Genomic DNA, 22,552 nt, shown 5'->3' on the forward strand with positions numbered 1-22,552 from the left:
TTGTGCCGACAAGTGGGAGTAGCAGGATACCCTCTGCACCCCCGAATGTAAGAGAAATCGTGAATGCAATAAAGAAGCTGAAGCACAACAGGGCAGCTGGCGAAGACAACATACCAGCCGAATTGCTTCAAGTTGACACCCAACTGATTGGTGAAACATTGCATCCATACTTCTCACGCATATGGGAAGGCGAGACGGTGCCAGACGCCATGCTCTTCCAAGCGCGGAACCTCACCAGACACCTTGAGGACTACGCAGACGGGGTATACTGGCCAAACAGAATAGCCAACACAGAACTGTGGCGCGTTACAGACGAGTCCCCGATTCACATACAAATATGGAAGAAAAAATGGATGTGGATAGAGCACGCTCTCAGAGAAACCCGAGTAGCATAGTGAGGATGGCACTAGACTGGAACCCAACCAAGGAAGCAGGAGAGTAGGAAGGCCAAGAGCAACCTGGAGAAGAACCGCTCACCAAGAACTAGCCCAAATAAACACAACATGGGAAAGTGCAAAACAGACAGCTCAAAATAGAGTTAGATGGAAAGCTCTCGTAGAACTTAGGGCTTCTCGAGAGGAATAGAAGGAATTAAAAAAAAAAAAAATTAAGTTTTTTTATTCACTTTTATGTAGGCAATTAAATACTTTATTTTCAATCATTTTTACGGCAATCGCACACGACATTTATTCTCGCCAGACATTATGGTTCTTTTATTCTTTTCTTTTAAATTGCCTTTATATATTGGTTAGTTTTTCATGATATTTTCTTTTCAGGTTATACGTTTAGTATTGCCAATTTTCGGCTACAACATATAATATTTCACTTCACCATTCCACATTGGTTTTTTTGGCAGAAAGTCAAAACAAAATTTTAACGGAATAAAGCAATTTATGGTTTTTTTATATTTAGGATAGTCCAATTAGATAAAAAAAGTCGATTTTTACATTTATATACCATACATGCTTATCGCCCACCTCTCAAAGACAGCTGATTGTCGATATCATGCGTAAGACAAAATTAGCGGCAAATCATTTTGCAACAATTGTGGTTTATATTTCCTCAGAGAATTAAAAAAGTTTAAAGTGTTGTAATGGAAAACAGTAGCACAGGTATGTAGATTTGTAGTTCACTAACATTTTTGTGTAAGTTAACAAATTACTTCGTTCATAGTTTTATTATATTTTATTACTATATTTTATTTTGTTTTAATTGACTGTTAAACCCCGGAGTACAAAATTAGATTAACTTAAAGAGCTACATGTTTCCCAGCTTGAGGCCTCTGCCTCGCTGCAGCGCAGTCTCCAAAGCGTCAGGCCAGCATTCCGATATCCGGTGTCAGTCACTCGCTCCGCGAGTGCTCCGACCGGGCTCCGGGCAATTGCCCTTGGAATGCGCGATCAGCAGTTCTTTCACTGCGCGTGCAAGCCACCGGATATGGTGGCCTGCAATTCGGCAGTTTCTCTCCGTGTGAACCGCCTGTGCTAACTTCTCCCCTTTTCAAGTAGTCGCCGTCCCGGTGACCTGCTGGCTCCACATCAGTGCCAGTTCCCGGTTTTGTTCGCCTCCTGACCTTCAGTGTGAGTTGCTGAGAAGGGGGCCTGAAGTGAGTTCTTCTTTGAGGGTCCCTATGTGGTGAAGGTTCCTTAAACTTAACTCATGGAGAAATGGGAGACTCAGCCGGTTCTGGTGGGCCGTGATGTTGACCGTGGCCATGGCCGAGACAGCGGGTTTCTTTTTCGAGTTTCCCAGGTGGTTGATGAACCAGGTTCCGTTGAGTGCCACTCTATCGGAATATGTTATCAGGTGGGTTCCCGATACCTTCTGCTCTCTTCCTTGACCGTCGGTTACGGTCATATTGGCGCCATTTATGATCAGGGTGCCGTGGTCAACTATGGTCAACTATGGTGACCCGGAAGTGTGGAGCAGTGCGCAATAGCTCCGGAAATTATCTGCTGGGCGCAGGTGCCGTTTTGGAGCTCCCTGCAGAAGGTCGCACCGACTCTCGTCCTGCATTGGCCGATGTTGATGTTTCGTGTCGGACATTCAGCTACCAGGTTTCCTCATTCGAAGTCTAGGATCTTCTTATGGCGCTGAACTGGGAAGACAGTTATCTTTTTACACCTAAGCTTAGGACTAGGGAATTTAATGAGGAAATGTAAAATTTCAGAATTTTGGAAAACATTAATGCTAGATACTTCTAATAATTCTATTACGCTAATGTCAGTAGGCTGTCTGTCTTTCAATTCGCCAATATCGGAGTCGTCCAGTATCGCTGGACTTGCAACGTTAAGTTTAGCTAGGGTTAGGCCCATTAAAATATTCTCAAGATCTGTAATTACAATCCTATTTTTAGCTAAGATAATCTCTAAAAGGTGGGTTTCCCTGTCTGCCTCGAATTTTTGGATTTGATTTGTTGCAGCTGCAAGTTCGTTTAGGCGCTTTTCGAATTTCAAGTTTTTGTTTAAGTAAGTCAAGCCCGATGATTCCATCAAAGTCCTTAAGAACTTTAAGTATAAAAAAATGTGATCGTACATTAAACAGAGAAATTAGGCACTTCTGTTCTATTCTTGTATAGCCATGAATTGACCTAACGCTAAATGGTTTTTCTACTGCCGCAATGCTTTTAAGCCCTGGGCATGGTGCTATGTAATTTTTTGAAGTGCCAGTATCAATAAGTAATTTGATTTCCCTCCCTGCTAACGTACGAGTAATATACGGGAGCAGGGATTTTACCCTACAAAATTGCAGACGTCGTCTGTGTCGAGGTCGTCTTCTATTTGTTCAACCCTCTCATGTGCCACCTGGTTATAATCTTCCTCTCCTGACCCCTGTTCTGGCATATAGTTGATTCTTTGTTGGTCCGTGTGGATTGGCCCCTTTGCCAAGTAGTAGGCTGCCTGGACCGAGATGAGATATCGACCTCCATTGGTTCGGGTGGGGGCGGCTGGCTCTGGGTGTTTCCCAAATACGGGCGAGACTGCTGTCGAGCGAGCCGGTTTGATGATTTCCTCCCCTTTGGGTTTTTATGAAATGGGGATTTTTTCTAATTGCCCCTAGGTTCTGATCCTGTTCAATATAATTATATGAATTTTGCTGTGATGGATTTCTCCATCCTGCCTGCCGCTGATTTTGCGGCTTATAATTTTTTTCTTCATTATGCCGGGCAAAGTTTGCCGCGAAAACACTTCTGACGTTACTCGATTCGGCTTCCTGAGCTAGTGCCAATGCCGAATGCAGGTCCTATGGTTGTGCCGGAAAAACGGCTATTTTCAGTGATTTTTTTAGGCCAGATATGCTGTGTTGTTCATTGAGGACGGCTGCTGTGGCCGCGTCATGTGTCATAACTGTTTAATTTGTTAGAAGCGTTAGCTTCCTTTCTACCTCATCATAATATTTGAGTAAGGGTAATTCCCCCTGTCTTGATAAACTTAATTCTATATCTGGCCTTTTGGAGTTTTGCCTTTGAACAAATTTAACTCCCACACAATAGCGGCTAATTTTTCTTCGAATATCTCTCCCTGCCTTTGGAGCGCGCCGGCTATGGCGGCCTCCATATTTGCAATCTGTTCTGCCTGCATTCCTAACACTTACTGCTTTCCTGAATTCTTATCGTCGAGAATGCTGTCCCGAATGTGTGCAGCCCTATTGGCTTGTGTTTGTACTTTTGTTTCTAAAAGTTTCAAGATCGTTGGGTATATTTATTTTTGGTGGGTCTCAGTGAATAAAAACATTCAGATCTATTTTTTAATTTAATTTTAAATATCGGCAGAATTTATTTTTTTTTGGCGAATAACTTTAGACAAAAAGCCTACTCACATGTTCCTATTTTATCGTCTAGATTTTTTGTCCAGGTTTTGTCGACGGCCCCTTGCTGCTGGTGCTGCTGCTGTCGTCGCTGCTGCCGTTGCTGCTGGTACTGTTGTTGTTGTCGTAGCTGCTGCCGCTGCTGCTTTTCTCTGGTGTGGGAAGTCTTGCAGTTCCTCTCTGTAGTTTGGTATGTTTTCTTTTTTGTCGTCGCGACATCTAAGAATATTGCTGAGCAGTATTCCCGGTGCTCAAAGCAGTACGAATTTCGTTTGGGATGCGATTGACCTGTTTGATCGTTCCATGATTTTTGCGAAAACCAAATTGATGGGATGGTATTGTGTTTCGCATTCTTAAGTAGGGAGCTAGGTGTTTTCAAAATGCCTTTTCAAACAGTTTCGAGAGACACGATAGGAGACTGATTGGTCTGTAGGATGAGGGTTGCGTTTTGTCTTTGCCTGGTTTGGGAATCATCACTATGACCTATTGCTACAGGTAGGACAAATGAGTTGCCAGCAGTATTTGGTTGGAATACGCCTTGAAGGTGATCGGCGAATGCACTTGCTCTATCTTGTTCGCTGTGTATCCAGCTTCCTGAGGGGCCGCGCAGTGAAACGACTGTTTATGCTGGTGGCTGAATATTTTTGTGTGCTTTCCACAAAGGGTTCTTCTTGCTGGTGGGCGATAGTTGTTCGATATATAGATGCTGGGCGTTTGCTTCCTCAAGCTTAAGTGCCCTGGTTAGTCTACGTGTTGCTATTTTTAGCTGTTCCTAAGCCTTTGGGGATCTGTGGTTCTGTCATTCTCTTCTTAGTCTTCGTTTTTCAAGTACTAGCTGTTCGATTTCGCGAGTTGTCTTGGTATGATTTGTCATTTTGTGTGTGTCTGAAGGGGTAGAGGCCTTGGCTGCAGCAACACGATTTTCCTCCATCGATTCGGTCAGGCGGTCAATATCCTCATGGGTAGACACTGTTTACCACTGGTACCATGTGAGTACAAACATATTTCGTGTACCTTGCCCAGTTGGTACTGTTGCCTGTCAGCCTGTAGGTGTGCTCAGTTATATGTGGTCGATGCCTGAGAGCAAGTAAAACTGGTGAGTGGTCTAATGATAGTTCTGCAAGTGACTTAGCCGTAATATTATTTCTAGGGATCTTTCTTATTATTCCGAAGTCAATGAGATCCGGGTGCTTATTTGGATCTGCTGGCCAGTATGTAGGCCTACCCGGAGTGACATAATCGAGCTTATTTCGTGGCTTAATGAGCGCGTTGTAAAGTTGTTTGCCCTTTAGGTTTAAAAGGCGTAAACCCCAGTGCGTGTGCTTGGCATTTTAGTCACCAGCCGCTATAAATCGCTCACCGAGTGAGTTGAAAAATTCCAAGAATTGGTCCTCAGAAACTGCAAAACGAGGTGGGCAGTAGACTGCGGCCAGAGTGACGGGGCCGATGCTAGATTGCATGCTTATGGAAGTGGATTGCAGGTAGTCCGTTTCAGTTCTATTATGAAGGTGGTGTTTGATGCGACCTCTGATAAGTATGCCAGTGCCGCCATGGACTTTTCCGTCCGGATAAATGTATGTATAAAAGTTTTTTCCTGCATCGTCCAGGAATTTGGTTAGGAGACGATGGCTAGCCTCGGTTTGAGTTTGAACTTTTGTTTCATTAATGTTCCCTTTTCTTAGGGGGATTATGTAGAACGAGTTTTCTCCTATTAATGTCGCTATTTTGTTTACTAAGGCACTTGAGCTTTTTTCGCGAATGTATATTGGAGGAGGCCTAACCTTCTTAGGTTCCTCTTTGGATGACTATGCCGGTTGTACACTTTCATCAGTAGAATTTGCCAGAAGCTCAAATCTGTTGTTGTTTGCTGGCGTTTTATTAGTGACATCGTCTCGTGTAATTTTTGCCTTATTTTCGGATTGTTGATTTTTATTATTTTGAGGGCTGAGTTTTCTTTTAATTGTTATGTAGCGATCCATTCCAGTCTGTATGGTCGACCCGGCGTTCTTGTTTATGTTTTGGTTTTCTGCTAGCACAGCGGAACCGTTAAGTTGCGTTTTTGTTTTGATCGCTGGCTCAGGGCGAGCAAGTACTTGCGTCGACGAAATTGAGCGAGCCGATGATACCTTTCCAGTTGTTGTTGTGATTGCAGTTGCAGTGGTTGTTGTTGTCACAGTACTAGTCACCGTAGGCAAGCGTGAAGAAATTTCGCAAGTGTTTGGTGCTTGCGGGTTTTGTGACGAAGTTAGTAATGAGGGAGAGCAAGAACGCGCTCTTTCTTGAGTTGTTGGCAAAAGTAAATTCGTCGGGTTAGGGGTGATTGACCGCTCGCTGTCTGCAAAAGTTGCGAAGGCGTATGAGAAGTACGCGTTGTTTCGTTGCAATGAGAGCCGGCGCTCATCTTGCTGACGTTGACGCTGCGCGAGTTATCTCCCTTTAAGCGTAGGTTCGGGAGATTTGATGAGTAGTTCCTAGTTAAGGTGGATAGAACCGTTCCCAAATAAACGTCTGTGGTTGTTAAGTTCTGAATTCTCAATAAATCTTAATTTATTTCCAAGCTTTTCATTTGCCTTTTAAATTTGGTTTCTTATAATAATCTGCTGACGGGGCTAAAATGGAAGTGGAGCGGATGCGTTTCGATGGGGCTGGTGTTTGTTTGTTTCAGCACTTAATGTTATTTGATACGACCACTCGGCGTTCCCGTGGTCGTACCAAAGTATTGCTGGATCTCCACTAGGTCTCCGGTTGACGAGGCGGCTTGGGCGGGGGACCGCCGAGGGTAAATGCTGAGGCTGTAACTCCTCCCCCTCAGTCTGAGCTACCGACCATAACGGGGGCATAGCTGCTGTTATCATAGCAGGTTCAGCGATGGCGGGAGTGAAGGTGGCGTGTGGTGTAACCTCTGGTTTGAAAATTGTTGTCTTTTTTGTGAAGCAGGACACGACGAATATTACTATCATCAGTACGCCGAGCATCGTGTAGGTCGTTGTTGCATGGATCGTGGTTCCCCACTGCATTCTGCTGATCTGTACCTTTGTTTCTAGGTCTTCCATCCTCAGCTCGTGTATTCCCAACTCTTGGTTTGTCCTGTTCCTCTTAACCGTCTCTATCCGAGGTATGTCTAATCCCAATTTCGCTGTGCTAAGTCCTTCTTCCGCTTCATACTGTACGTTGTTGACCATCACTTTGCAGTTGGTAAATCTTATAAGGACTGATCCATTTAATGTCTTATCAACTCCGCAATCTGTCTGAAGTTTGACATTCTTCCCGTTGAAAATTACGATGTAGCCGGCCTCCGGTTCGAAGATTGTTGTAAGTAGTCCGACGTCCTTCGTTTCGCATTCCGCATCCTGCCCACTTAACAGCTTCCTAATACATTTAGAATTAATCTGGCTTATACTCCTATCATTCTTACAAATATACATGTTTCTTACTAGTTGGCATTTTTCCTTATAGTAAAGTATTTCATTCCCATGAATCGCCACATAATTTGGAGTTATCACAAATTCTGTGCCGTTCATGGGAAGCGGTATTAACCTTCTGAACGCAAATATTTCCCTTTTAAACAATGGTAATTTGATCGAAAATATTATATCTGTGTTATTCATAATCGCACTTAATTCTAGAAACTCATACATTTGTTCGTCTGATACTAATCGTATCCCTTGTCTCTCTAACTCTTGGACACACTTGTCCGTTTCCTTCTTGTCAAACAAAAATCTAGAAATCACACTTAACTTAGCCAGCAACAGGCTCTCGGTCACGTCATTCAAGTTTAATCCTAGCATATCTATAGTGAGCGAAATTCTGTCAATATACTCCAATCTATAAATTCTCCTATCCTCTTCTACAAAGGACTTACTTATGGAATTATTATATTTGTTAATAAATGCATTTACTCTGCTTTGCTCCTCATTTATGTATTTCGTTAAATTTTTGAACATGAAACTGACCTTGTTGCCTGTTCTCTCTTGTGAGTTAATACTCTCTCTCAATTTCTCCTCTTCTTCTCTCATTTTTCTTATTTCCTCTTCTAATTTTTCGGCGTTATTGGCGTCTAAATTCCCTGTTATGGCCTTGACTACCGAACCCAATCCGTTTATCAATCCCCTTGCTCTTCTATGTCTAGGCCAAATTCCTTCCAGCCTCGTTTTCAACATGTGTAGTTTGTTTTTAAGTGATCTAATTACGTCCCTTTTCTTATTTGATGTTTGACCGCATTTGTGAACGACAAGTTGTCTCCTTCCTTGTGGAATATACCCGGAAACTTTTTGCAAATTCTGGAAAGTTCTCCAAGTTCCTCCTTGTTCAAATGGTCTGTTCTGATTTTATCAAATGGGATGCTGTTACTACATTTCCTTTCCCCTTCTATAGTGTTTAGTTCGAAATGTTGTGTGGACTTAAATTCCACAACATTTATTGGTTCTTCCAGAAATAATTCCTGGTCCGACTCTGCATAATTCGTCACCTCCATCCAGCTCTGCCCTGCCGCTGCCCTATAGATACCTTCTGAAATTTCCAGGTCTTCCTTTAATATTGTTCTGTTTATTATGAAATCCCCATCGTTCAGTCGTACCGGAACAGATATAACCATTTTCGATTCGGCTTCTATCGTATACAATTCTGACGGTCTGTAGGCCTCAAACTGAATCTTCTGTTTCAAATTTGCTACCTCAAACCACTCGTTCTGCATATCGATAACCGCCTTCAACTGCTGTATCATATCTATCCCGATCAACCCCTCAAAGAATTGATGAAATTTAAAAAGGAACATTCTTATTTTACCAACTCCGCCTAACTCCGCGAGCATTGGTAAAAATGCCTCCCTTTCAACCTCATGCGACCGCGTGATGGTTTTAATGGCTATTGGGTCTTTTAGTTTCCTCACGTACTGTGGGTGCACTAATTCTGGTCGAATAAAAGAAAAGGTAGATCCTGTATCGATTAACAATTTTATTGATGTTTCTGGAGTAATCTTTACTACCAAATAGGGCAACGTTGAATGGCTTTTCCTAGGTCCTAAATATCCTGTGGATTGTTCGAGGCTGACTGTGGAAAATTTCCATCATCCTCCTGAATGTTATGTAACTGGGCACTGACCGAGGCTCTACTGCCGTTCCTATCCGCAGTGCCAGTTGAATTAAATGACTTCTTAGAATTGTTTGAGTTATACGACTGCCTGGACTGTCCCGAATTGTTGGAATTCCTGGACATCCTGGACTGGCCGCTGCCTTCCGTGTTTGATTGTGGTTCGATCGCTAACTGTCCCCTGCCATCGTTATTTCCATAACCAGTGCTGTTATACCCATTGCTATAATTGGAGTTGTTATAATTATTACTATTATAACCGTTGTTGTTATTTCTATTATTATAATTGTTATTGTACTTGTTACTGTTGTAACCGTTCCACTGTCTATCTCGGTTTGCTTGGTTCTGATTCCATCTGGAGTTCCTGTTCTGATAACTGCGATAAGGACCTTGATAGTTTGAAGTATCCCACTGGTTAAAATTCTCTGCCCAGAATGGATTATCCATCATCGGATAAGGGATTCCGAAACCTGGCCATCCATTCATACTGGGCATGGCAAATGGCATTGGAAACGGAGGAGGGTTGTTTCCCCCCCACTGGTACTGAGACCAAATGCCTGTCTCCCTGTGGGCCTCCAACACCTGGGGTTCCTCCTTCTCCTGCTCCTGTTTCTGAGTTTCTTTCTTGACCTTGTCTCCCGACTCTACCGTCCCTGAGTTATGGGTTCCGGACCATTAACTTCTAAGGAAGCTAACTTTTCTTCCCTACAAGCTATCCCATAAGCTTTAGCTATATTTGGGACTCCCATGTTCCTATGGTTACTCCTATCGGTCCCTTTAAGGCCGAAATAAAAGCGTTGAGCACCATTTCCTCATACCATTTAATTTTCTCGCTCCTCAGCATTATGCTGTTCTCGCCTGTTTTGGTTAAACTCACTAAGGCTTTCTTTAGAGTCATAACCCTAGTGTAAAGGGCTTCTACGTCCAGTTTCTTTTCCTTGATATGGGTCAGCTCCATTATCAAATCTTGCTCCGATCTCTTGTCTTTAATAACCGTCTTTCCACCAGGTCTATTACCTTGATGGCCTCTAGTACGCTCGCTGGCTTCCTAACCTCCTTTCCTTCTGTTGGATAGGACATAGTTATCTCACGTATATGTATTGTTTGTGTTAGTGCTACTGTCTTGTGTACCTTATCTCAATATTCTGACTTATTAATTAATAGAAGTGTGTTGTTTGTGTAAAGCGGTGAATCGCTGTGTGTAGTATAGCTGTGTAGTTTACTTAAAGAAACGTGTTGAATTCCGAATTGCTTGTATATAGTGTGTGTAGTGGATCCTCGAGTGTCCGTGTGTGAAATGGAGTTCTGTAATTAATTATTATGAGTAGTTTTTTCCTTCTAAGGTTCAAAATTAATTTAGCAAAATGGGGTTTAATAATACTTGTCGCTTGCTTTTCCTTTCTTTATTTATTTGCTTATTTATTTTATTTATTTTATTTATTTTATTTATTTTATTTATTTATTTATTTTATTTATTTTATTTATTTTATTTATTTTATTTATTTTATTTATTTTATTTATTTTATTTATTTTATTTATTTTATTTATTTTATTTATTTTATTTATTTTATTTATTTTATTTATTTTATTTATTTTATTTATTTTATTTATTTTATTTATTTTATTTATTTTATTTATTTTATTTATTTTATTTTTTTATTTATTTTATTTATTTTATTTATTTTATTTATTTTATTTATTTTATTTATTTTATTTATTTTATTTATTTTATTTATTTTATTTATTTTATTTATTTTATTTATTTTATTATTTTATTTATTTTATTTATTTTATTTATTTATTTATTTTATTTTTTATTTATTTTATTTATTTTATTTATTTTATTTATTTTATTTATTTTATTTATTTTATTTATTTTATTTATTTATTTATTTTATTTATTTTATGTATTTTATTTATTTTATTTATTTTATTTATTTTATTTATTTTATTTATTTTATTTATTTTATTTATTTTATTTATTTTATTTATTTTATTTATTTTATTTATTTTATTTATTTTATTTATTTTATTGTCTAATACCCTGCATGCTGAAGCTAGCTGTTCGGCTGTGCGATACAGCCTCACAACCAATTGCGAACAGTCATTGCTATGGTATTGTCTACTCCCTCTAACACCCTGCATGGTGAAGCTAGCTCCTTGGCTGTGCGATACAGCCTCGGAACCAAATGCGGACAGTCCTGCACCCTGGTGTTTTCCCTTGACTTGTAAAGTTGAGTATTGCTTAACCCTAACCATTCCTACGCTAAGCGGCCGCCCTGTGCATTACAGTGCGCCTCCTAATACGTGTGAATGTTAGGATCGCTGGATTTTAATTTATTCTTTGCAGTTTGATTCTTGTTAATATTCCACGATATATTTTCAGATAACCACCCCTACGCTAAGCGGCCGCCCTGTACATTACAGTGCGCCGCCCAATACGTGTGAATGGTTACCGCCCCTTCCTCTAATCAACCGAATTCTTCCTCATGCTAGGCGGCCGCCCTGTACAGTGCCCCGCCTAATACATGCGACCGAATCGGCTCTGTTTAACTTCTACATCGGGCCATTCGGCTCGACCATTTCCCCTTTCTGTCATATACTCGAACTTGTTGGCACTCCCCACAGCACACCAACTTCTCTTGCTCTCGACCGACGGCATGACGTCGTTCGACGATCGGCGAGCCTCTTCGTCGCATCGAACTTCCGACAGCCAACACCGTTCTCTACCGGTCGTTCGTTTGATCGAACCGTTCTCTGCGACTTCGAGCCACGACACCTACCACCGGCCGTTTGTTCGTTCGAACCCATTTTCTTTCATTTCTTTAGACACAATTGAATTAATTTAATTCTTTATTTAAACCGCACCTCGGCCTTGCATTTCTTTGTGTGTTACACCAAGACTATGGCCTTAATTATGTAGTTTTTCTTATATATATATTATTTTGATTAGGCTCATTTAGCTTTCCTTTGTTACTATTATTTTTGGTTATATTGTTTTGCACTTGCGTTTCTTATTTCCCACTGCTTTGGTCATTTCTAATTGGTCACTTGCGGCTCTTATTATTTCCACCTCCATTTTACACACTCCACTCTACTCACTGTTATTCCTTACAATGCTAATATTAATATTAACTGCATGTCCCGGTCGTCACGAAATCCTGTTAGGCCTGGAACTACCGACTGCGCCAGTTATCTCCCTTTAAGCGTAGGTTCGGGAGATTTGATGAGTAGTTCCTAGTTAAGGTGGATAGAACCGTTCCCAAATAAACGTCTGTGGTTGTTAAGTTCTGAATTCTCATAAATCTTATTTTATTTCCAAGCTTTTCATTTGCCTTCTACATTTGGTTTCTTATAATAATCTGCTGACCGGGCTAAAATGGAAGTGGAGCGGATGCGTTTCGATGGGGCTGGTGTTTGTTTGTTTCAGCACTTAATGTTATTTGATACGACCATTCGGCGTTCCCGTGGTCGTATCAAAGTATTGCTGGATCTCCACTAGGTCTCCGGTTGACGAGGCGGCTTGGGCGGGGGACCCCGAGGGTAAATGCTGCGGCGGTAACTCGCGCGAGCTTCGTTTTTACTCATTGTTTTTGGTTAGTTTATTTATATTTGTAATTAGTTAATTGATGATTAATAACTTATGGATTTGTTAGAAAATCTATATGTGCAGGCATTGCACTGAGCGTCTTTTCGCTTATGATTTTATGTTTGGTTCAGTTCACTGTTTCGATTAAAAAAATAAATTCAAATGTTCTTCTGCACTTGTTATTTTTAGTCGCGTGTTGTTGCTGTATTTTCGCACTTTTTTGTCGCGTGTTGTTGCTGTATTTTCGCACTTTTTTGTCGCGTGTTGTTGCTGTATTTTCGCACTTTTTAACACGTCGCGTGGGTATCGTTAGTTGGTTGGGCGCCAGTTAACAAATTACTTCGTTGATAGTTTTATTATATTTTATTATTATATTTTATTTTGTTTTAATTGATTTATCGAGACTGTTAAACCCCGGAGTACAAAATTAGACTAACTTAAAGAGCTACACGTTTCCCAGCTTGAGGTCTCTGCCTCGCTGCAGCGCAGTCTCCAAAGCGTCAGGCCAGCATTCCGATATCCGGTGTCAGTCAATCGCTCCGCAAGTGCTCCGACCGGGCTCCGGGCAATTGCCCTTGGAATGCGCGATCAGCAGTTCTTTCTCCGCGATTGCAAGCCACCGGATATGGTGGCCTGCAATTCGACAGTTTCTCTCCGTGGAAACCGCCTGTGCTAACTTGTATGTTATATGTTTTTGTGTAGTTTTATCGTGTTTTGTTTATGTGCCGTTTTTACAGTCAACTTAACAAATGTAGCTGTGTTTCGTGGCATAAAACTTTTGTATGGAAAACCACTTCAAAAGAATTTTAACGGCAAGTTATTAACTAACATGTGTATAATATTATACAACTAGTTTCATATGCTCCTTTTTGAAAAATCACGTTTTTGTAGTTGAATATTTGTTTGGGCATGCAGAGCAACAATAGTCGCTCTGAGGATGCAGTTAGGCAGCATATATTTAAAACAATTCGTCAGAATAATTTAAATGAATGTTGTATTTCATTGGTAAATACTTAAATATAGATAAAAAATCGTTTTCTATGGTAAATACTTTTAAGGCATATCGGCCAGATCGTTTATATGGCAGCTATATGAAAAAGTTGACCAAATGAATTGAAACTTTGTGGGTCATCTTGGGGGAAGTAAAGAGTAAAACAAACCAATTTTGGTGAAGATAGGTTCACATTTCGAATTTCTGCCATAAAAAAGGCTAAAAAAAAGCACAGTGCATTCTCTCACAATTTTGATTTTCCGCGCATTTTCGACTACTTTTACTAAGAAATACTTTTATTTAAAAAAAAACAAAAGGAAAACCAAAAAAACATATTTCTGCTATTCTCGCAGAATTCTCGCCGTTGTTAACGCACACAGAGCTCGTCGCAGACTAATTTCGATTAATTTTTCCCAATTTTGGGTTATGTTAAAGCTCTGTGAGGTTATGGGTTAACTGATGATCTTCTCGCACTTTCACAATTCACATTTTGAAGGTTTAGTGTTTTAGAGTCAGAGCGTCTGCTCAGTTAGAGTTACTTTATTCGAATGTTTCTTATGCGCTCAACTTGGGCTGAGCTGACCCGTATATATAGTACTTATTATTATATACATATAGTTCCATATACATATACATATGTATGCAGAAGGCATGCATATGTCATGTATGGTCTGTGCACTTGAGCTGCAAAGTGCATGGTCAGCATTCCCACGCTCCGCGATCGGCTTATGTATAAGCGTTAGATCATATTACTTGAGCGCTGGAACACTTGTGTAATTGTTGGTGGTCTTTTGGGTACTTGAACGTTATGTTTATTATGACAAAGTGTCACAATGTTTTGAAGATATGTTGTACCCATTAATTTAGTATATTTATAGGGTAGATATGCTACACCTCACTTTTCAAAGAAATGACGTAATACATGTAGTCATTTAGTTCTCAATATTAATATTTTTAAAAATTAACTAAATTTTTTTTTAAATTATATTGATTTTTCTTATTAATTATTAGCAATGTTTTGTCTCAAAGCATTTTTGTGTAATGACAGAATAATAAAAAAAATTTATGTTGAAATACGTTTTTTTTTGTTTTATGTTTAACTTTCGTAGAAGGAAAAAGATTTTTTGTTTTGCTTTTTTTGTGTTTTTTTTTTTTTTTGTGGTTGATCAGACCTTTTCTTAAGTGAAATGAAACGTTTCATTGATTATATATTTTTAGTCTATCCTTATCAGATTACTATGTTATCTCTGTCTTCTATGGTTTCTACAGTATAAGGACCTAAATATACTGGATCTAACTTATGACCCGTTTCGTTCCTTATTATAACTTTATCTCCTATTTTTAATTGAAAATCTGAAGTTTTCTTATCATAAATTTGTTTTCTATAAGACTTCGCTTTTTCTAACATAAGTCAAGCTCTTTTATATGCTATTTCTAATCTAAATTTTATTTCCTTAGAGTAATCTTCTACATTATACAGTGGTTCTATTCTATCTGTTTTATTAAAATTTGCGAACTGCCTTGGTAATCTTCCAAAGACTAGTTCATATGGACAGTAATCATACATGACTGATGGTGTTGTGTTGAAACAATATGTAAAATATTGTATCCAAATGTCCCAATCAGTTTTATCTGCAGAGATGTATGAACGAATGTATTCATTGAATGTTCTATGACTTCGTTCTATTGTCCCTAAAGTTTGGTGATGATATGCGGTAGATGTTAGGTTTTCTATCTTTATGTATTTCCACATATCTGAAATTACTTTATTTTTATACTCGGTACCCATGTCCGAAATGAACGTTTTCATTGGACCGTACTTTAGTATACAATTTTCGAATATAGCTTTTGCGACAGTATTTGCGCTTTTGTTTGCAACCGGTATGGTTACTAGATACTTCGTTAAATCACATATAAGTGTGACGATGTATTCGTTGCCATATTCTGATTTCGGTAGTGGACCTACTGTGTCCACTATCACTATATCAAAAGCATTTGTTGGGGTTTCTGTGTGGGTCATTGGGGTCTTTGTATGTGTCGTTGTTTTCGACATTTGGCATTTATGACATCTACGTATGTACTCTTTTATATGACGAGTCATATTTTTCCAATAATAGTGTCTTTTTATTTTCGCTAGCGTTCTTGTAATGCCTGCATGACCTCCTTGAATTGGATCGTCATGATATGTAGACAGTATTGATTGTATCTCTTTTTCAGTTTTTATAATGGTCACCGGCTGGAGTAGCGCTACTCTTAATGATTATAATTTTATATTGCCCGTATTTTTGAAATTATCTATTGAAATGGTTTCAAAGATTTTTTCACTCGGTGCCAATTTGAGTTGGCTGATTTTTAGTATACCGGCTTGCATTTCAAGCCTTTGGAAGAACTGACCTAAATCAAAAATTCCATTGGTATATAAATCGTCAACATCAATTCATGCAATAACTTTATTTCCTCGTTTGAGTAAAGAAATAGATTCAGTTATTCGCAAGGTTGAAACGAACTGATTTGCTTGGTCTGCTCGCTACGAAATACGTGCGGCTAGCTCAGTAGAGTTTGTGTGTTCGTCCCACCAAATTTATAGAATAACGTGATCACCCGGTTACCAGTAATAACACTCGCAGTTTCGTTCTCGGGTCTTTATTCGATCTCAGTTTACAATGTATTTCAATTGTCCGGACGCCTCTGCTCTCGCTCGTCGTGGCCTCGGATCTTCGCCTGGTATTGCCGCTGACGCGTGCGAAGAAGGGTCGAGGGCTTAGGGAAGCGTCACCGTTCTCAGACTAGGGTGAACAATTGGTGGGCTCTCAAAGGCATCCGCCTAGCTAGCCACAACCTCTTGTCCCTTGCTCTGTCTCGGCCGGTCCCGCCAGACGCTTGTCCAGTTCCTTCCGACGCACCGCGCTATCGCCCGGATACGCCGCAGTCCCTGTAGCAAGACGCCCAGTGAAAGACGAACGTTCCACCCTACCTTTTCTCTTCTGCCGGTGCGGTCGGACCTGGGTGTCCTGCTCGGCGGCCTGGTTCCACTGTCTTACCGCCTTCGTCGTCCTGGGTGGCGCGGACCTTTGTTGTTGGGCGCTCGTCGCGTGGGCTGGGAATTGTTGTCGTACGCAGACTCACGGAAGCTCACGGCTGTGATCCCCAAGGCAAACGCCTGTGGAACAGCAACGCGTCAACCCCACGTCTGGTTCGGACTGGTGGCGCCGGTACCACGCCTGCTTGGATTGCACGGACACACCAGGCTATCGCCTGGTTCAAGCACGCGATCTCCTACACAGTCCACCGGGTCTACACCACAATCCCTGCCGCTTTCTCGGGTGGCCGCTTAGGTCTGGCCTCTCCTGTTGTTTGCCTCCTGGCTACTCGTGCTTCGTCGTTTGGACCTCAGCTACCTGCGTCTCAGTTCGGAGACCTTCTCGTCCCGAACGTCTTGACGTAGCGATCTTGCTCCTTGGTGACTATCACGATCGTAGCTCCTCTGCTGCTGTCGTTGTAACGCTGTTGACTCGTACACTTGCTTTCCTTGACTGTCGGTCCTGCTTCCAGCGCTCGGCCTGTTTATATAGGCCTCCTCTAACGGTTTATCCCTTTGGTCTCCAGTCTCCGGATCCAAAGTCCATGATTTAACCGTTGGCCCGGTCCAAAGTTCGATTTGTCCCGTTAATTGCCTTTAAACCTGCTGACTCTCCAAACTCTCTTTTCAGCCAGTCCGGAGTCTCCATCCTCTCTCTCTCCACTTCCCGAGTCTTCAAACTCTCTTCCTCTAGAGTCTCCAAACTCTCTTTCTCTAGAGTCTCCAAACTCTCTTTCTCCGGGCTTCGCACTACCGTTACTACGCTTTGCCTTGTTGCGTAACTGGCAACGGCAGGCCCTCCTTATGCGATCACTATTCGCATTTGTGCGGAGTTTTAACTCCTCACATCTCCCCCTTTCTTCGGGAAAATTTAACATCCGGCCTTGCGGTTACCGCGGAACACTCTTGGGACTCCATCGACGCTCACAGCTCCGTCTCGAGTTCCACAGCGCCGATCTCCTTTGAGTATATTCCTCGTTCTTAATTTCAAACTTTGCCGCTCATTCGTTCATTCGTGATGCTTCTTCGCTCTACGCTCTTCTTCCCGCATTCCACTTTTCCGTCTTCTCGACATCTGGTCACACCATTTGCCGTTGATCGATTGTTACCGATAGATCCCGATAACTCCCGTTGGGGCGGCGTTGCCACTTGGTGACCCTGGTATTTCCATAGTGTGACCCGTCATGTGCTGCTTTTTCTTCGGGATTTCACCTTCGGCATACACGTGAGTGCCCTTTTTGGGTTTTATATATACATTTTCTTCTCTTGTGTTTGCGCATGCTGACCTTCTGCACTTCCTTGCTCTAGATGGCATCGACATGGATCCCTTTTTCCTGGAGGCGGACCAGCACTTGTGGATGGACTCCTTTTCAGGCCGCCCTTCGACCCACACGTGAGTTCCTGTGCTTTTTTTTTTCTTCTTTCATGGGTCCACTAATATCCACTCCTCTTCTCTTCCAGATTTCGCCCACATGAAATTCTTTTAATACGATGTGAATTTGAATCTACATATACCTAAATATATCCTGTATTTTGTGCGCGTACGTGTGATCCGTCCCTTTAAATAATGTGCTACGTGTTTTGTGTTGCGTGTTATATTATTGTTTTTTTTTATTATTTTAAATCCGGGCGGGATTAGCTTCCTGGACCTCGTTCACCAACCCAAACAATCGGATCCCAGTCGCCCCTACCCTAACTCGGAACCTCTCATTTCCGCGGTGCAGGACCACGCACCGGCGGCTACCTCGGCGCTTGGCGTCCCGGATCACCGGCTCATCCACAATTCCCGCGGGCCACTCCGCCTCCGGAATCGGAGCCCACCGCTGGACTTCTGACGTAGACGCCGTCCGCACCCAGGACGGCCGGGACGCGAGGACACCCACCGCTGGAGCGGATGACTGCCGCTGGAGTCCGGGCCTTGGGGTGTGCTTGGGTGATGGCCATACCCATGGCCCCTTCTCCAGCTCTGCCGCAGTGTCCGGAGTCGGCGGGGCCCACCCGCCATGGACCGGCGCCTCTTCTTTCTTGGGCGCTTCGGGGCCAACCGGCCATGTCCACGTGACGATCTGTTGCCGCCAACGTCTACCTCCTTCCGTGTACTCCCGCACTTGGTGCGACATCCCGGCTTGTGGGGTCGGTGGGTCCTTGTTTCCCACGGGGTCCTGGGGTTCCTGGTGAGTGGGTGGAGCCGTGGGTGGACGGGCGGTCGGCACCGGGTTGGGTGGGGGGCTGGGTGGCCAGTGCCGTGGCCGGGGCGTAGGTGGGATCCTTGTCGACGCTATGGGTGACGGGGGTGGGGACGGCTCCGGGGTCTCTTCTTTCACCACTTCCTCCGAATGTATATACCGCGGAGTGGCGGGTACCTCCCTTCCCTTGCCGCCGGCTTCTCCCTCCTCGTGCCAGGCGACCAGCTCCCAGGCCGCGCACTCCTCCTCCTCTGCCCTTTCGAGCTCCTGGAGCCACCTTTTCTCCTCCTCCTCCTTGGTCCTCGACCTCTGCAGGGCTTCGTGCATGGCCGCCATGGCTGCCCGCTGCTGCATGCGGACGCGCGTTGCCTTGGCGGCCTCGTACTCCTCCTTCGCTGCCATCCGTTCCGGATGCGGGGCTCCCATGGCCACCACCCGGTCGGCCTCCAGTCTCCGCATCTTCACGATGGCGTTAGCCATAGCGGCTGACGTCCCCCCGCTTCCTCTAGGGTTCCGCCTTGCCTCCTCGAACACAGGCGCGGTCCCCGGAAGGATCCGGTTATCGATTCCGCTCCTGGCCCTCTTCAGCCGCCAGGTCCTCATCTCCTCCTTTGGGTCCTCCTCCCACTCGAGCTCGCTTTTGTCCGACGTGACTACTGGCTCCGGGTCCTCTCCCCGCTCGTCCTCGGCACCACGCCTCGGAGCTTGGGTGGGCCGAGGGTTAGGCATACGCCTACCCCCCGACCGTCCTTGCCCCTCGACGGGTCCTTCGACCCTCTGGCCCGTAGTGGCCAGCCTCCTTGTAGGGTGCATCTCGGTGGTTGCGCTCATCTTAGTTGTCGAACTTCTTGTGACTTGAGCCCCTCGCTCGGCTCTCCTTTACACCTCGGTTTCGCCCTTTCCTTTTAGACCTTTACCGTTATGTCCTACGGCGGCCTACGTCGGCGTCGATCTCTTCCCACCTTCTACCTGCTCTCTGGTGTTGGTGCTTCGGGCCCGGGCTTTAGTCTGACTTTGTCGGTCTCCGACTACAGACGCTCGTTCTTACGGTACTGTCACCTTGATTCTCGTACCGCCTCTCCTCTTTCTTCGGGACATTCAGCGAGCTTGTTGCCCGGTTGCCTGGCCTCTTTGTCTTTCCGTCCTGGACCCATAGTCCTGGACCCGTAGTCTGTTTCTTCCTTCGTGGGGATTTTTTTTTCCTAGAGTCGGATCTGGTCCCCCTTTCCGGTGGTGGGCTGTTGGCCCAGCTGGGCCCATTTTTATATTCCATTCTTCCCCTCTGTCCCGCTTCCGTCTGGAATGTTCATTGGTGCTCTGGTTCGCTCATGGCTTGCCTTCGTTGACTCTCGCCTTGGCCTGACGCTAGAACGGTTGTTGGCCTCGCAGTCTTCACCCGTTGACTCTCGCCCTGGCCTGACGCTAGAACGGTGGCGACCCTTGTCCGTTCACAGGCTCCGTTGTTCTTCCGATTCCCGTCGTTAGTGGACTTATTATCCCCTGGTTTGGTTGTCGAGGCATTATTCTGGTCCGCTCGTGGTCTGCATCCGTTGACTCTCGCCTTGGCCTGACGCTAAAACGGTTGTCCGACACGCCGTCTGTCCCGTTGACTCTCGCCTTTGCCTGACGCTAGAACGGTTGCCGAGCCCCGTCCGTTCCCAGGTACTGTCATCTTCCGGCTGCCGCTCCTCTTTTCCTTTCTTTTTTTTTTCTCTTTTTTTTTTTTCTTGACCTTACTTCTCCCTGGTGGTGGTTGTGTGGGCAATACTCTGGTCCGCTCGTGGTCTGCATCCGTTGACTCTCGCCTTGGCCTGACGCTAAAACGGTTGTCCGACTCGCCGTCTGTCCCGTTGACTCTCGCCTTTGCCTGACGCTAGAACGGTTGCCGAGCCCCGTCCGTTCTCAGGTGTTGTGGACTTCTCCTGCATGCCTTCCCTGCTTCCTTCTGACGGATCCGACTCCACGTTCTTGTCCCCCTTCTCCTCCCGATCCTGCTGTTTTAGATCGCTGACATGTACCGTGCGTTCCCTTTTGTTCGTCCGGTGGCGAATCTTACATATCACTGGCGATATGAAATCCACGATTTGATACGGTCCATCGAACCTCGGAGCTAGTTTGGCCGCAAACCCTTCAGCCGCTTTAGACAAATGGTGCTCCTTGGCCCACACCACTTCACCAACGCTTGGCTTCCACTGCCTTCTCCGCAGGTTGTAATGCCTTGCTTGGTCCTGGGACACCCTCTCTAGGTTCCTGCGCACAATCTCGAAGACCTCTCTCATCTTCTCAGCGTTTCCTTCCGGTGACTCTGGTTGCCTTCCCGTACCTAGCGTTTCTCTGTCATAGAGTGCGTTCGGTAGTCTTGGCTCGCGGCCCTGTGTCAAAAATGCCGGTGAGTAGCCTGTGGAATCTGAAACACTGGAATTCACAGCCAGCATGATTTCGGGCCACCTTTCATCCCAATTCCTCTGGTTCTGCCCGGCAAACTGCGCTATCATTGTCTTCACAGTGCGGTTTGCTCTCTCTGTCGGATTCTCCTGTGGGGTATACGGTGCCGTAAATTGCTGCTTTATCCCCATGTCGTTGAGGAACTTCTTAAAAGCCCGGCTCGTGAACTGCACGCCGTTGTCCGTGATCACCACCTTCGGTACTCCAAATCGCGAGACTATGCGTTCCCTGAATGCTTTCTGCAACGTTTCCGCCGTGGCTGTTCGCAAAGGCACCAACTCCGTCCACTTCGAAAACCTGTCGATCAGTACCAACAACATACTGTTTCCGTGCTTCGATCTTGGTAGTGGTCCGACGAAATCGGCGCACACTGTCGCCCAGGGTTCCTCTGGGATCTGTGTCAACATCTTTCCCGCCGCCTGCCGCTGATTCGGTTTGAACCTTGCGCAGTCCTCGCACTTCCGAACGTAGGCACTTGCGTCCCTCTGCATTCCTGGCCAGTAGTAACGGGCTGCAAGCCGTGCAATCGTCTTCCGACTGCCTACATGACCGGCTGCTGGGGAGTCGTGGTTTTCACGCAAGACAGTTTCTCTCAGCTGCCGCGGAACACATAGCTTCCAGGTCACTACATCTTCGTTCCCTGCTCTATGCGGAATCTGCCTGTAAAGGGTGCTACCCTCCCACACGTAGTCTGGGAACTTTTGAGGCTGTGCTTTTAGTTTTTCTCGCATTTCCTTGATCCAGCTGCACTCTGATTCGGCCCCCTTGTCCTGCGTTCTTCTCAGCATATCTGGTACTGCTGAGTCCGACTCTGGCAGTGGCTGCCTCGACAATGCGTCTGCTACCACGTTCAACTGGCCTTTCCTGTATGCTACCTCGAAGTCGTACTGCTGCAGCTCCAATGCCCATCTGGCAATTCTTCCCGAAGGGCTTTCTATGCTGTTCAGCCACTTCAGCGCCATATGATCCGTCACTACCTTAAAATGGTAGCCCTCGAGGTACGGCTTTAGCTTCCGAATAGCCCACACAATTGCCAAGCACTCCTTCTCTGTTGTCGAGTAGTTCTTCTCGGCTCCGTTTAGGGTCCGGCTGGAGTATGAAATGACCCTTTCGCCATCTTCTGTGTCCTGCGTGAGGATAGCCCCAATCCCGTAGTCACTGGCGTCCGTTTGCAGGATGAACGGTCTCCCGAAGTCGGGACACGCCAAGACTGGGTCGGTAACCAATCTGGCTTTTACCTCCTCGAAGGCCTGCTGGTGGTCCTGTGACCATGTCCACTTGGTACCCTTGCGGAGGAGGTCGTTGAGTGGCCTTACAATGCGCGCGAAGTCAGGCACGAAACGTCGGTACCACGATGCGACTCCAAG

General features: G+C 44.4%; 1 protein-coding gene across 1 annotated transcript; it reads right to left on the reverse strand.

The window, feature by feature from the left end:
• Positions 1–8,826: 8,826 nt before the first annotated feature.
• On the reverse strand, positions 8,827–19,571 carry LOC122624423 (histone-lysine N-methyltransferase 2B-like). The gene is made up of 3 exons (XM_043803958.1): positions 18,299–19,571; positions 9,434–9,548; positions 8,827–9,118 (listed from the first exon to the last, which is right to left on the reverse strand). The coding sequence occupies exons 1-3, from the start codon at positions 19,569–19,571 to the stop codon at positions 8,827–8,829; spliced, it is 1,680 nt and encodes a 559-aa protein (XP_043659893.1).
• Between the last annotated feature and the right edge of the window lie 2,981 nt (positions 19,572–22,552).

Source organism: Drosophila teissieri, chromosome 2L, assembly GCF_016746235.2.
Source record: "Drosophila teissieri strain GT53w chromosome 2L, Prin_Dtei_1.1, whole genome shotgun sequence".
NCBI lineage: Eukaryota > Metazoa > Arthropoda > Insecta > Diptera > Drosophilidae > Drosophila > Drosophila teissieri.

Coding starts and splice junctions, on each gene's coding strand:
- LOC122624423 (XM_043803958.1), bottom strand. CDS start 19,571: ATGAGCGCAACCACCGAGATGCACCCTACAAGGAGGCTGGCCACTACG. Junction 9,549..18,298: donor CCGGGACGCCAAGCGCCGAG/GTAGCCGCCGGT, acceptor CCCATAACTCAG/GGACGGTAGAGTCGGGAGAC. Junction 9,119..9,433: donor GGCATTTGGTCTCAGTACCA/GTGGGGGGGAAA, acceptor CTCCAATTATAG/CAATGGGTATAACAGCACTG.